The sequence below is a fragment of the Rhinatrema bivittatum genome, unplaced genomic scaffold, assembly GCF_901001135.1.
Source record: "Rhinatrema bivittatum unplaced genomic scaffold, aRhiBiv1.1, whole genome shotgun sequence".
Lineage (NCBI taxonomy): Eukaryota > Metazoa > Chordata > Amphibia > Gymnophiona > Rhinatrematidae > Rhinatrema > Rhinatrema bivittatum.
In genome coordinates, this window is record NW_021821241.1 from 43,333 (window position 1) to 59,421 (window position 16,089).

At 55.9% G+C, this 16,089-nt stretch overlaps 2 protein-coding genes across 2 annotated transcripts in view; both read right to left on the minus strand.

Annotated features, from left to right (window-relative positions):
* The window catches only part of LOC115082536 (negative elongation factor C/D-like), a 44,824-nt gene that overhangs the window by 4,742 nt on the left and 23,993 nt on the right, over positions 1-16,089 (minus strand).
* On the minus strand, positions 7,438-10,797 carry LOC115082537. The gene is made up of 2 exons (XM_029586764.1): positions 10,536-10,797; positions 7,438-8,858 (listed from the first exon to the last, which is right to left on the minus strand). The coding sequence occupies exon 2, from the start codon at positions 8,777-8,779 to the stop codon at positions 7,568-7,570; it is 1,212 nt and encodes a 403-aa protein (XP_029442624.1). The 5' UTR covers positions 8,780-8,858; positions 10,536-10,797; the 3' UTR covers positions 7,438-7,567.

The window sequence follows — 16,089 nt, forward strand, 5'->3', positions numbered from 1 at the left end:
CTATCATCTGCAGGGCACTGGTACCTGCGGCACACCCTACCTATCTCTGCAGGGCACTGGTACCTGCGGCACGCACCCTACCTATCTCTGCAGGGCACTGGTACCTGCGGCACGCACCCTACCTATCTCTGCCGGGCACTGGTACCTGCGGCACGCACCCTACCTATCTCTGCAGGGCACTGGTACCTGCGGCGCGCACCCTACCTATCTCTGCAGGGCACTGGTACCTGCGGCACTCACCCTACCTATCTCTGCAGGGCACTGGTACCTGCGGCACGCACCCTACCTATCTCTGCAGGGCACTGGTACCTGCGGCGCGCACCCTACCTATCTCTGCAGGGCACTGGTACCTGCGGCACGCACCCTACCTATCACTGCAGGGCACTGGTACCTGCGGCACGCACCCTACCTATCTCTGCCGGGCACTGGTACCTGCGGCACGCACCCTACCTATCTCTGCCGGGCACTGGTACCTGCGGCACGCACCCTACCTATCTCTGCAGGGCACTGGTACCTGCGGCGCACACCCTACCTATCTCTGCAGGGCACTGGTACCTGCGGCACGCACCCTACCTATCTCTGCAGGGCACTGGTACCTGCGGCGCACACCCTACCTATCTCTACAGGGCACTGGTACCTGCGGCACCCACCCTACCTTTTATCATCTGCAGGGCACTGGTACCTGTGGCGCACACCCTACCTTTTATCATCTGCAGGGCACTGGTACCTGCGGCACACACCCTACCTATCTCTGCAGGGCACTGGTACCTGCGGCACACCCTACCTATCTCTGCAGGGCACTGGTACCTGCGGCACACACCCTACCTTTTATCATCTGCAGGGCACTGGTACCTGTGGCGCACACCCTACCTTTTATCATCTGCAGGGCACTGGTACCTGCGGCACACACCCTACCTATCTCTGCAGGGCACTGGTACCTGTGGCACACCCTACCTATCTCTGCAGGGCACTGGTACCTGTGGCGCACACCCTACCTATCTCTGCAGGGCAGTGGTACCTGCGGCACGCACCCTACCTATCTCTGCAGGGCACTGGTACCTGCGGCACGCACCCTACCTTTTATCATCTGCAGGGCACTGGTACCTGTGGCGCACACCCTACCTTTTATCATCTGCAGGGCACTGGTACCTGCGGCACACACCCTACCTATCTCTGCAGGGCACTGGTACCTGCGGCACACCCTACCTATCTCTGCAGGGCACTGGTACCTGTGGCGCACACCCTACCTTTTATCATCTGCAGGGCACTGGTACCTGTGGCGCACACCCTACCTTTTATCATCTGCAGGGCACTGGTACCTGCGGCACACACCCTACCTATCTCTGCAGGGCACTGGTACCTGCGGCACACCCTACCTATCTCTGCAGGGCACTGGTACCTGTGGCGCACACCCTACCTATCTCTGCAGGGCACTGGTACCTGCGGCACACCCTACCTATCTCTGCAGGGCACTGGTACCTGTGGCGCACACCCTACCTATCTCTGCAGGGCAGTGGTACCTGCGGCACGCACCCTACCTATCTCTGCAGGGCACTGGTACCTGCGGCACGCACCCTACCTTTTATCATCTGCAGGGCACTGGTACCTGCGGCACCCACCCTACCTATCTCTGCAGGGCACTGGTACCTGCGGCATCCACCCTACCTTTTATCATCTGCAGGGCACTGGTACCTGCGGCATCCACCCTACCTATCTCTGCAGGGCACTGGTACCTGCGGCACTCACCCTACCTATCTCTGCAGGGCACTGGTACCTGCGGCACCCACCCTACCTATCTCTGCAGGGCACTGGTACCTGCGGCACGCACCCTACCTATCTCTGCCGGGCACTGGTACCTGCGGCACGCACCCTACCTATCTCTGCAGGGCACTGGTACCTGCGGCACCCACCCTACCTATCTCTGCAGGGCACTGGTACCTGCGGCATCCACCCTACCTATCTCTGCAGGGCACTGGTACCTGCGGCACTCACCCTACCTATCTCTGCCGGGCACTGGTACCTGCGGCACTCACCCTACCTATCTCTGCAGGGCACTGGTACCTGCGGCACGCACCCTACCTATCTCTGCAGGGCACTGGTACCTGCGGCACTCACCCTACCTATCTCTGCAGGGCACTGGTACCTGCGGCACTCACCCTACCTATCTCTGCAGGGCACTGGTACCTGCGGCACCCACCCTACCTATCTCTGCAGGGCACTGGTACCTGCGGCACGCACCCTACCTATCTCTGCCGGGCACTGGTACCTGCGGCACGCACCCTACCTATCTCTGCAGGGCACTGGTACCTGCGGCACCCACCCTACCTATCTCTGCAGGGCACTGGTACCTGCGGCATCCACCCTACCTATCTCTGCAGGGCACTGGTACCTGCGGCACTCACCCTACCTATCTCTGCAGGGCACTGGTACCTGCGGCACTCACCCTACCTATCTCTGCCGGGCACTGGTACCTGCGGCACTCACCCTACCTATCTCTGCCGGGCACTGGTACCTGCGGCACCCACCCTACCTATCTCTGCAGGGCACTGGTACCTGCGGCATCCACCCTACCTATCTCTGCAGGGCATGGGCCCCTTTGGCCCACATCCTACCTCTCATATCACCTGCAGGACGCATGCACCCAACACACATCCCCTACTTCTCTCTGCAGGGCACAGACAGTATACCATTGTACAAGGTGAGCAGGCAGTGTGGGAGGTGCTTCCCTGATTTGCAAAACTCATGGCGTGTCAATGAATGTAAAATAAAGAGATGATACTTTCGCACATCCCAGCTAAAGCTTACACTAAAAGCACTATACTTGTTTATGCCGGTTGAAAGGGTGCAAGGTCACAAAGTACATGGGGTGGAGGACCTTGTGCAAAGGCCGTGTGTAATTCGCTGATAAAAACCTGCAACTGGGATTCAGACAAAGTCATAGTTTGTAAAGATCAAAATTCTCTTTCTTCCACTATCAGAAGCTGCCATGTAAATCGGCAAAGTCAAACCTAGATTTTCCACTCCAGAGGTGGCAGTGTCTTTCCAAATGACAGAATATGTTAGGACCTTATCTGGATGAAGGACACTCAAAAAACAGAAGAGCCTGCAGAATGTAATTCACAAAATAACTAATGAACAAAAAACACCACAGAAACACCTGATGCAGTTATATCGGAGGAAAAAGACTTCAGACAACCTCTGGTGAGTGAAACTCTCACCTATATGGCTACAAACAAACAATCATCAGTCCCAATAAAACCTCCTGTAATTTCTAAAACACACGGCAAATTATTAGCAACATTGTAAAACATCTGAGATTTATTTATTTAAAAATGTTATATACCGTCGTTCCAAATCAAGATCTCACTGGTTTACAAAATAACATTCATAATATTAAAAACAGATTTGACATATATCAGATGCAATATTCTAGTACAAGTCAATAACATATGCACATGCTACAGAGAAGGTATCCAACAGCTAATATATAATAGTAGTACATTGTAAACTAATACATGATAGCCAGTAGATTATACATTATCTGTAATCCTCTAGGCTTCCAATCCAAAGAACTCGCATCATTTTTTTTATCTTGTAATTCCCTCACTCTCTCTTTACAGTTAATTCCTCATGATTCAAATTAAGATTTCTTATCATTCTTCGTACCGTGGTCCTCTTACTCTCTTGATTTTAAGTAAGATTATAGGCATTTTTATAGAGCCATGTTTTTAATTCACACTTAAATCTTTTTCTACCTGGTATCTCTGGTAGTGAATTCCAGCGTTTAGGGCCTGCTGTGGAGGACACATGACCTCTTATTTGGGTAGGGTAGGAACAGTCAAGAGCCCTTTATGTTGTGATTTTAATGTTCACTGAGGTGTATGTAGATGTAATGTCATATACATTTCAAGAAGATAATTCATATAAATGGTCTGACAACATTAATGTTTCACTGCCTCAGGGACTGCCTCAGGGACTGCCTCAGGGACTGCCTCAGGGACCAAAATGTGTAGAAAAGAAAAAAAAAACCCCAAAAGCATTTGTATCGATATTTCAAGATCTAAATTCAACAATTGTGCAAAATATACTTACAAACCAGGTGACCACTTCAATAAAGGAAAATTAGTTCTTACCTGATAATTTTCGTTCCTGTAGTACACGGATCAGTCCAGACACCTGGGTTGTGACTCCGCACCAGCAGGTGGAGACAGAGTAAAACTTGTCGGGCTCCCTACATATAGTAAGGTGCCACCCACAGCCCCTCAGTCGCACGTAATGTCAAAGCCAGATAAAGCCAAAAAACTAGCTAACTAGAAAAAAACCCCAAACATGAGGCCAATTCACAACAGCCCCTGAGCTGGAGCCGAAAACCTTCAGAACCATGAACACAACGTGCAAACTGCAAACTACAATAGCCAAATAGCCAAATAAGCAAACGAGCAGACTCTCTCTCTTTCTTCTGATCTAAACTACAAGACACAGACGGGCGGGAGTCTGGACTGATCCGTGTACTACAGGAACGAAAATTATCAGGTAAGAACTAATTTTCCTTTCCCTGTACGTACCGGATCAGTCCAGACACCTGGGATGTACCAGAGCTAATTTACCCAGGGTGGGAAGTAGAGAGTCCCGCTCGGAGAACACTCGCCCCAAAACCCTGAGCCGCAGTCGCCTGGACATCAAGCCTGTAATGTCTCGTGAAAGTGTGCAACGATTTCCACGTTGCCGCCCTGCAGATCTCTTGTGTGGACACACTAGAAACTTCGGCCCAAGACGTGGCCTGCGCCCGCGTCGAATGTGCACGAAGCTCCCTGGGTGCCAACTTGCCCTGCAGAAGATACGCCGAACTAATCGCCTCCTTGAGCCAACGCGCAATCGTGGCCCGTGAAGCCGCCGATCCTCTACGAGCCCCCGACCAGAGAACAAACAAGTGATCGGAAACCCGGAAAGGATTCGTAACTTCCAGATAACGAAGTAGAATCCTACGGACATCAAGTTTCCTCAGTTCCCTCGATCCCCTGGCCTGAGGATCCATGGCCGAAAACCCGGGAAGATCAACTGACTGATTTAAGTGAAAGGACGACACCACCTTGGGTAAAAAGGAGGGGACAGTCCGCAGAGAGACACCAGTCTCTGTAAAACGCAAAAACGGTTCTCTACAAGAAAGAGCTTGTAACTCCGAGACCCGACGCGCGGACGTAATAGCGACCAAAAACACTGTTTTCAATGTTAAATCCTTCAACGTCGCCCGCTTGACCGGTTCAAAAGGCGGCCCACAAAGAGCCGAAAGCATGCAGTTTAAGTTCCAGGAGGGGCACGGATTCCGGACCGGCGGACGGAGATGCTTCGCCCCCCGCAGAAACCGTGTCACATCCGGATGGCCCGCCAAGGACACTCCCCGGACCTTACCTCGAAGGCAGCCAAGGGCTGCCACTTGAACTTTCAGGGTACTCCAGGACAGTCCCTTCGAGAGGCCCTCTTGAAGGAAAGAGAGAATCTCCGGAACTTCCGGTCGAATGGGGTTCACCTCGCGAGCACTACACCAGTCCTCAAAGACCGTCCAGACCCTCATATAGGTCAAAGACGTGGACTGTTTTCTAGCCCTCAACAACGTGGTGATCACTGCCTCGGAGTACCCTTTGGACCTTAGACGCGCCCTCTCAAACGCCAAACCGCGAGACAAAAGTGATCCGCGTCCTCCAAACAAACGGGTCCCTGCCGCAGAATGGTCGCGTCGCCCCGCAAACGGAGCGGAGATTCCACCGCTAACCGCAGTAGATCCGCGAACCACGGACGCCGTGGCCACTCCGGCGCCACCAAGATCACCTCCGCCGGATGTAGCTCGATCCGTCGGAGCACCTTGCCTATCAGAGGCCACGGGGGAAACACGTAGAGCAGCACGTCCGTGGGCCAAGGAAGCACGAGTGCATCGACCCCTTCCGCGCCCCGCTCCCTCCGACGGCTGAAGAACCTCGGAGCCTTTGCGTTTTGCGCGGTGGCCATCAGATCCAGACGTGGTTGACCCCACCTGGCGCAGATGAGTCGGTACGCTACCTCCGGGAGTTCCCACTCCCCTGGATCCAGCCGGTGCCGGCTGAGGAAGTCCGCTTGGACGTTGTCGACGCCGGTGATGTGTGAAGCCGCAATGCTGCTGAGGTGCCGTTCCGCCCAGCACATCAACTGAGCCGCTTCCTCCGCCACTTGCTGACTCCGTGTCCCGCCTTGACGGTTGATATAGGCTACCGTGGTGGCGTTGTCCGACAGGACTCGAACCGCCTGACCCCGTATCCACGGCAGAAAAGCTTGCAACGCCAGCGCCACCGCCTTGGTCTCCAACCGATTGATGGACCACTGCGACTGCTGGGCTGACCACAGGCCCTGCACCGAGCGCCCCCCACAGACCGCTCCCCAACCCGAGAGACTGGCATCCGTTGTGACCACCGTCCAATTGGGCAGGATCAGAGAAACGCCGCACGTCAGATGGTTGGGGCAGAGCCACCACTGCAGGCTGGCCCTGGCGCGGTCCGTGAGAGGCAGCGGGCGCAGGAACTCCTCCGAGACCGGCCTCCAGCGGGAAAGTAACGCTGATTGTAACGGTCGCAGATGAGCAAAAGCCCAAGGCACCAAGGCGAGTGTCGACACCATGGAACCCAAGACCATCAGGTAATCGCGGACCAAAGGGCATCGTAGGGCTAGCAAATGCCGCACCTGTCCCTGGAGCTTGAGGATCCTGTCCCGAGTCAGGGATACCATGGCCTCCCTGGTGTCGAACAAGGCCCCCAGATATTCTAACCTCTGGGTGGGCTGAAGGTGACTCTTGGCTAGATTGACCACCCAGCCAAGCGACCGCAGGAGCCGCAGGACCCTGGTCACCGCTTGCCGACACTCCATCTCGGATTTGGCCCGAATGAGCCAATCGTCCAGGTAAGGGTGCACGAAGAGCCCTTCCCGCCGGAGCTGAGCAGCCACCACCACCATAACCTTGGTGAAGGTGCGTGGAGCCGTGGCGAGACCGAAGGGAAGAGCCCTGAACTGGAAATGCTTGCCCAGGATGCAAAATCGCAAGTATTGATGATAGGCGGGCTGGATCCCTATGTGGAGATACGCCTCCGTCAGATCCAGGGACGCTAGGAACTCGCCTGGGCGAACCGCAGCCACTACCGAGCGAATTGTTTCCATCTTGAACCGTGGAACACGAAGGCACCGGTTTACTCCCTTTAGATCGAGGATCGGACGAAACGCTCCATCCTTTTTTGGAACCACGAAATAAATGGAGTACCTTCCCATGCCCCGTTGCGCCGGCGGCACAGTAGTGATGGCGCCCAGAGCCTCCAGGCGCTGGAGGGTTGCCCGTACGGCGGCCCTTTTGGCTACGGCCTTACAGGGGGATACGAGAAACTTGTCCCAGGGGAGACGTGCAAATTCTAATGCGTAACCGTGTCTTATCACGTCTAGCACCCACTGGTCCGAAGTGATTTTGGTCCATTCCTCGTAAAAACTCTCGAGGCGCGCTCCCACCCGTGGAACGTCCTCTTGAGCCTTCGCCGAGAAACGAACCAATTGCGTATCATTGGGCCGACTTGGCCCCGGATCCCGCCGAGGATCCACCTGATCTGTTGAATCTCTTCCCCCGAAAGGGCTGGGGCCAGGTCAAAGCTCTGGTAGCGCCTCCTCTAAAGGATTGACCTGCCCCAGCTGACCTCTGCGGCCTCTGGCGACGGTTGTTTCGAAAACGGTTCCGTGCAGAAAAATTTGGTCTAGGACGTGGCCTGTCCTCCGGTAGCTTAAAAGCCTTGTTCTCACTCAGGAACTGCATGATATCATCCAGCTGCTTTCCAAACAGCAACTTCCCCTTAAAAGGCAAGGCGCCGAGATGAGCCTTAGACGTACCGTCCGCAGCCCAGTTTCGGAGCCAGAGAAGACGACGCGCTGAAACCGCAGACACCATGGCCCGGGCCGAGGTGCGCAGCAGATCATGCATGGCATCAGCGCTGTAAGCGATTACTGCCTCCAGAAGGTCCGCCTGAGCAGCCTCCCCTTCTGAGAGACCCGCATTCGCTTGTAAGGTCTGGGCCCAGCGGAGCCCAGCCCGCAACGCAAAATTGCTGCAAATAGCAGCCCTCGCTCCCAGGGCTGACACCTCGAACACTTTCTTGAGCTGCACCTCCAGCTTCCGATCCTGGACATCCCGCAGCGCCGTAGCGCCGGTGACGGGAATGGTCGACCTTTTGGTGACCGCCGACACAGCGGCATCCACGCGAGGGAGCCGCAGGAGCTCCAAGGCATCCTCCGGCAGAGGATATAGCTTATCCATAGCCTTACTTACCTTGAGGCCCAACTCCGGGGTGTCCCATTCTCGGAAGAGAATGTCGGACGCAGAAAAATGGAAAGGGAACGCTACCGTAGGACCCGCGAGTCCCAGGAGTACCGGATCCATCTTAGGCCCTTGACGGGTTTTCCACCGGCGGGGCCTCCACTCCAATCTCGTCGAGGATCGCTGGAATGAGAGGGGAGAGCTCCTCCCTCTTAAACAGGCGGACGACCTTGGGGTCGTCACCATCCCCCGTCTGCGCGCCCTTGCCTGCGCCTGACTGCGCTGGACCCTGCTCATCGGGCCCCTCAGGCCCTTCCGGCGCCCCCGAGATCGACCGTTCCTCCTCCGAGGAAGTGGATTCCGAATCCGCGTCCTGGGGCGCGCCACGCGCCAGCCGCTTGTCCTTCGGGGGCACAGCCGTGTCTCTAGGGCGGGCAGACCTCTTCCGGGAGCGGGACCGCCCATCCGCCTCTCCTGGCACTTTCCCGTGCCTGCGCCGCTCCCTCTGATACATCGCCAATTTTTTTAATAAAAAATTAAAATCCTGTCTTATACCTGCCCAAGTGTTGAAAAGGCTTCAGGTCAAAGTTTTTTCCTTTATCTGGAAACGTAGGCCGCCGAGGGTAGCTCGCGCGGTTTTGTACCAACACCGGCGTGATGGAGGCCTAGGGGTTCCCAATTTCTTAAAATATTATATTGCCTCTCAACTTCGAGTGATGGTAGACCTCTACAATCATAAGGCTGTGAAACAATGGGTGCACTTAGAAAAATTTTTGGTTCAGGGTGCTAATCTTGCCGATTGGTTTTGGGGGGTGCAGTTAATACCCTCTGATCTGGGCTCACGATCTCCCTGTACGTCAGTGACCTTAACCATATGGCAGAGATGGCGGCAGCAACTCATTGGGGATCGCAAATTTCTATATTCTACTACGCTTCAGAGCTGCAGGGATTTACTAGCTGGGTGTGACGGGAAAATCTTCCCGGCTTGGGCAAGTAAAGGTTTAACGACCTTGGGGCAATTTTGGCTTGACCAGGGGGTGAGGTCCTGGGAATTGATCCAAAATACGTATCAGCTGGGCACCGTTCATTACTATGCATATTTGCAGGTGCGACACTTCCTCCTCTCTAGGATTGTGCGTCTAGATATGCTGAAAGGGAAGACCCTTCTGGAAGGTTATTGTGCAAATGCACATCTGGTGAGAGGTGTGATCTCCAAACTGTACTCTTTGTTAAATAAGGCGGTGTCTGCAACCCCAAGTCATATTAAGGCTTGGGAAAAAGATCTGGGCATCTCCTTAACTGAAGATGAATGGGAGACTTGTTATTCCGCGATAGGACGCTGCTCCACTGCGGCCTCTATGGTGGAAAACGGATATAAGATGTTATTCCGTTGGTATCTTACACCAAGTAAATTGCATAAGATGGGACTTCGAAAAGATTCGCTATGTTGGAGGAATTGTGGGATGGCTGGAGACTTTTACCACATGTGGTGGTCCTGTCCAGCGATACGTCCTTTATGGGAGCAAGTGGAAAAATGGTATGGTGAGGTGGTGGGTGCACCTATACCCTTTCTTCCAAAAGAAGTTCTGTTACATATCCCAGTGTCCCAAGCGTCCCATACGCATAGCTTATTATTACGGGCAGTAGCTCATGCGGTGAGGGGTGAAATTGCTATGCGGTGGAAAGATGTACATGTACCTACCCTGCCGGATGTGTTGCGGAGACTGCAATGGATCTATTATATGGAATATTTGACAGCTAGTAGACGGGATAACATGGCTAAGTTGGAAAAAGTTTGGAAGTTATATAAACAATGGTTTGATTCTACCTTACCTTGACCACCAGTAGCATTGAAGGGGTGGGGGGGGGGGGGGGGGGGGGTGAGGGGAGGATGGGGTTTCTGTTCACAGGGGTTTTGTTTATTTTCTCTTATTTTCTCTTATTTCTTCTTTCTTTCTTTTATGGGGAGTGTAGGGTCTATGGGAAAAACTGGTGGAACCACTGTGGGGGATTTGTACAGTCTTTGTAGTACAGAATTTGATGTTTTCATAAGATACTGTGGTCGTTAGATTTGTACACTGATCTGAATGGTACTGGAGTTATATTTTTGAAGGACAAACTGTCTATGTATTGGAATAGACTGCACACTGTTTATATATGTTTTGTTCTGGTTCTACTGCTAATAAACATATAATTACAAAAAAAAAAAAAAATTAAAATCCTCCGAAAAGGACTCTTCAGAGTCCGAGCGCCCCTCCCCCGAACCCCAGTCAGCCGCATCGGAGGCACCCCGAGGCGCCCCCGACGCGGCCCGAGGCTGGGGGGAGAGCGGAGGGGGCTGGGAGCCATGTTCCATGGCTCTCCTGGTCGCCTCGTGGACGGTCGACAAAATGGCCGCCGCTCCCGCGCTAAGCGGGAACGGATCCGGCCCCCCCTCCTGCACTGCACAAACGCGCGGCGGCGAACGAGACGCCCGGGTCCGACCCCCCGATCGCCCCCGGACGGTCCCTCGCCTCCGGCGAGGCAGCCCGAAAAGAAAATTAGGTCTTACCTTAGTTAATTTTCGTTCCTGTAGTACCACGGATCAGTCCAGACTCCTGGGTTATGCCCCCCCTCTAGCAGATGGAGACAGAAGTTTACAAACAAAACTCCGCCTATATCTAGGCTGGTGCCACCTACAGTCTGGCAGTCTTACTTAATGTCAAAGCAGATGAAGCCCCCAAAATCACTACAAACGAACTATATACAGGAACCTACCAACCAAACTAACGGCTCCACTATCCCCCAAATGGGACCAGAACCAGAGCCATCGATAACGGAGAAAGAGAAAACAGAGATAGAAAGGACAGAAGAAACCAAACCGTCTCCCCCAGACTCTCCGTCCGAACAGCAGACTCGACGGGCGGGACTCTGGACTGATCCGTGGTACTACAGGAACGAAAATTAACTAAGGTAAGACCTAATTTTCTTTTCCCTGTACGTACCCGGATCAGTCCAGACTCCTGGGATGTACCAGAGCTACCTTAACTAGGGTGGGATCCGGAGAGTCCCGCTCTGAGCACCCCTGCCCCGAAACCGCCGCTACCTGGTGCATGAACATCCAGGCGATAATGACGCGCAAAGGTATGCAACGACTTCCAGGTCGCTGCCTTACAAATATCCTCCGCAGAAACCTGACTGCACTCCGCCCAGGAAGCCGCTTGAGAACGCGTAGAATGAGCCTTGAGCCCCGCCGGGACCGATTTGCCCTGCAGCAAATATGCGGAACCAATGGCTTCCTTCAACCAACGGGCAATAGTAGTCTTGGAAGCCGCCTGCCCGCGCCGAGGACCGCCCCACAAGACAAAGAGATGATCCGACCTCCGAAAGGGGTTCGTCACCTCCAGATAACATAAAAGGGCTCTCCTCACGTCCAGGCGCCGCAAGTCCCGATAATTCGGAAGCGACCTATCAGCCTCAGAAAACGAAGGCAAATCTACCGTCTGGTTGAGATGAAACGCAGAAACCACCTTAGGCAAGAAGGAAGGCACCGTACGAAGCGACACTCCCGAATCCGTAATCCTCAAAAAAGGCTCCCGACAAGACAAGGCTTGGAGCTCCGACACCCTCCTCGCTGACGCGACTGCCACCAGGAAAACTACCTTCAGCGTCAAGTCCTTCACAGTAGCTCCGCGGATGGGCTCGAAGGGAACGGAGCATAAAGCCTTCAGAACCAAATTCAAACTCCAAGAAGGACACGGAGAACGGAACGGAGGCCGCAATTGCTTAGCCCCTCGGAGGAACCGCACGATGTCCGGGTGCACCGACAATGTCCTCCCATGGACCTGTCCACGCAGCAAGGCAAGGGCCGCGACTTGCACTCTAAGCGAACTGGCAGACAAGCCCTTCGCCAAGCCATCTTGGAGGAAATGCAACACCTCCGGCACAGAAGCCTGCGTGGGCCGAATATCCTGTGCCAGGCACCAAGTCTCAAAGACCGTCCACACCCTCACGTACGCCAGGGAAGTGGAAGGCTTGCGTGACCGTAGCAAAGTCGTGACCACCGCATCAGAGTACCCCCGCTTCTTCAACCTACGCCTCTCAAAAGCCATGCCGCTAGACAAAAGCATTCGACCTGGTCGAAACAAACGGGACCCTGATGTAGCAGGTCCGGCACATAAGGAAACCGAAGGGGAGGCTCCAGCGCCAAGTTCTGAAGATCCGCGAACCAGGGTCGCCGCGGCCATTCGGGAGCGACCAGAATCACGGGCGACGGATGAAGTTCTATGCGCCTCAGCGTCCGACCGATGAGGGGCCACGGAGGGAAAACATAGAGGAGCACCCCTGTCGGCCAAGGCAACGCGAGGGCATCGACCCCTTCCGCCCCCGTTTCCCGGCGTCGAGCAAAAAATCGCGGAGCTTTGGCATTTTTGTACGTCGCCATCAGATCCAGAACAGGTGTTCCCCACCTGGCGCAAATTTTCCGAAACGCTACGTCCGCAAGTTCCCATTCGCCGGGATCTAGCCGATTGCGACTCAGGAAATCCGCCTGAACGTTTTCCACGCCCGCAATGTGCGACGCCGCTATGCATTGCAGATGCCGTTCGGCCCATGCCATCAACTGTCGTGCCTCGGCGGCCACTGGGAGACTTCTGGTGCCGCCTTGCCGGTTGATGTACGCCACCGTGGTCGCATTGTCCGATAGAATCCTGACCGCCCGGCCTCGTACCAACGACAAGAACTCCCGCAGGGCTAACCTCACTGCCCTGGTCTCCAACCGATTGATGGACCACGTCGCCTCCGTCGGGGACCAGGTGCCCTGCACCGAACTCCGGAGACACACCGCGCCCCAGCCGTACAGACTGGCATCCGTGGTGACCACCGTCCACGAGGGCACAGTCAGCGATATGCCCTTGGTCAAGTTTCCGGTACAGAGCCACCAGGCCATGCTGGAACGAGCTGAATGCAGCAGCGGCAACGGAAGACGGAACTGCTCCGACACCGGATTCCAGCGGGAGAGTAAGGCCAATTGCAAAGGCCGCATATGCGCGAACGCCCAAGGAACCAATTCCCGCGTGGACGTCATGGACCCTACCATTTGTAGGTAGTCCCAGACGACCGGCATGGGCTTGGCCAACAACTGCCTGGCTTGGCACTGCAATTTTACTCTGCGCTCCTGCGTCAGATATACCATGCCCCGCCGAGTGTCGAACAACGCTCCCAAAAACTCCAGGGATTGCGACGGTTCCAGTCGACTCTTGGCCCGATTGATTACCCAGCCAAGGTTCTGCAACAAATCGACCACTCGCTGTACCGCCAACCGACAGAGACGCTCGGACTTCGCCCGAATCAACCAATCGTCCAGATACGGATGCACCAGACACCCTTCCTTGCGAAGATGAGCCGCTACCACCACCATGATCTTTGTAAAGGTTCGCGGGGCTGTCGCCAGCCCGAATGGCAGCGCTTGGAACTGGAAATGCTGCCCCAACACTGCGAACCGAAGGTAGCGTTGGTGGTCCGCGCGGATTCCGACGTGCAGATACGCCTCCGTGAGATCCAGAGTCGCGAGAAACTCTCCTTGTCTCACGGACGCGATGACCGATCTTAGCGTCTCCATGCGAAACCTTGGGACCCGCAAGCACCTGTTGACGCCCTTGAGGTCGAGGATCGGACGAAACGTGCCCTCTTTCTTTGGCACCAGGAAGTAAATGGAATACCTGCCGCCGCGCAGCTCGCGGAACGGCACCGGCACGATCGCGCCTAGGGCTAACAGATGCCGGATTGTGTCCCGGAACGCCTGACGCTTCTCTGAGAACCCGCATGGCGACACCATGAAACAGGGAAGGGGCCGCTGTGCAAAATCTAACGCGTAGCCGCGACTTATCACATCCAGCACCCACTGATCCGACGTGATCTTGGCCCACTCCCTGGCAAACTGCATCAACCTGCCGCCTATCACCGGTACCGGAGAGTGGGCCGGCCGCCCATCATTGTGGCAGCTTCCCGCCCGGGGTTCCGGACCCGGTCCCGGGTCTGCCAAACCGGCGGCCACGAAAGGACTGCGTGTACGACTGCTGCCTAGCCGCATTGTGGCGAAAAGAGGAGACCGCCCCTCGCGCATTACGGGGCCGACGACCCCCACGGAATCTACCTCGCGTGGACGGCGTCCCCCTTGATCGCGGCCTGTCCTCCGGCAGCCGATGTATTTTGTTCTCGCCCAAAGACTCAATCAAATCCTCCAGTTCCTTACCAAAAAGCAACTTCCCCTTAAACGGCAACGAACCTAACCGAGCCTTCGACGAAACGTCCGCCGCCCAATGGCGGAGCCACAACAAACGCCGAGCCGACACCGCGGAGACCATCGCCCGTGCCGACGAACGGAGCAAGTCATGAAAGGCATCCGCGCTATAGGCAATCACCGCCTCCAGACGAGTCGCCTGCAGCGCTTCCTCCTGTGACAGACCTTCGTTAGCAGAAAGCTGCTGGGCCCACCTGAGCCCTGCCCGGAGAGAGAAACCGCTACAGATCGCCGCCCTTACACTGAGCGCGGAGACTTCAAAAATTTTCTTAAGCTGCACCTCCAGCTTACGATCCTGCAAATCCTTAAGAGCTGTCCCTCCTGTTACCGGGATGGTGGTCCTTTTGGTGACCGCCGCCACCGCCGAATCTAGTTTTGGAATCTTAAACAGCTCAAGCGCGTCCTCTGTCAGGGGATAAAGCTTATCCATGGCCTTGGACACCTTCAACCCCAGATCAGGAGTGTCCCACTCCTTAAAAAGTAAGTCGGACACCGAAAAATGCAATGGAAACGCCGGAGGTCCCCTCAGCCCCAACACCACGGGGTCTGTACGCCCTAAGCGAGATTCCGGTCGTGGCAAATCTATCGCCAATTCCTCGAGGATCGCCGGAATCAATGGCGCCAACTCATCGCGCCGAAATAGACGCACCACCTTGGGGTCATCCCCCTCCGCGGCGTGGAGACCACTCGCCCCACTGGCTCCCTGATCCCCTTCTCCGTCAATGCCTCGCGGCTGTGACTGCGGATCCGGATCCAGTTCCTCCGGATCCCCGGATTCGGACTCCGTCTCGGCATCCCCCCGCGGAGCCCCCAAACGGAGCGGGCGTGCTCCCCCCGGGGGATCCGAGACCGGGAGGGACCGGGCGCGTCTCTTAGGGTCCGGTCCCCGAACCAAATCCGGCGCTCCCCGCGATCTTTTCCTGGCCTGCCTGCTAGCCTTAAAGGCCTTATGCATTACCAGCACGAATTCCGACGAAAAAGAGTCAGAGGAGCTGCGATCCGGATCCTCCTCCGGATCGCTAAGAGCAGGAGTCTGGTCACCCTCGGGGACCCGCCTCTGTGGGGACAGAGCGGGAGGAACGTCCTCCGGTCTCCCCGGCGACGGGGGCGCCTCGCAACCTGGCCCTGCTGAGCCCAAAATGGCGGGTTTTCCCGCCGCTGAAATTGCCGCTGCCAAAATGGCGGCTGTTCCCGCGCTTCGCGGGAACGGACCTACGGCCCCCGATTTACGTCCCGAAGCCTCCGGCAGCCGCTGCCCCTCTGCGCTAGCGCCCGCTGAACCGCCCTCGCCGCCCGAGACGCAGCCTGAACAAAGGCTGTCCCGGGATAGGCGACGGGCCGCCCCGCAGGCCCTGCAGACCGGCCGCCGCGGCATGCTCTCCCAAGCAGAGCAGAAAACCACAACAGTAGCTACCCGCGGCGCCGATCCCGTTCCCCCTCGCGAACCAACGAGCAGGAGAGAAGAGGGAAAGCAAGAGAGACAGCACAGAAAACA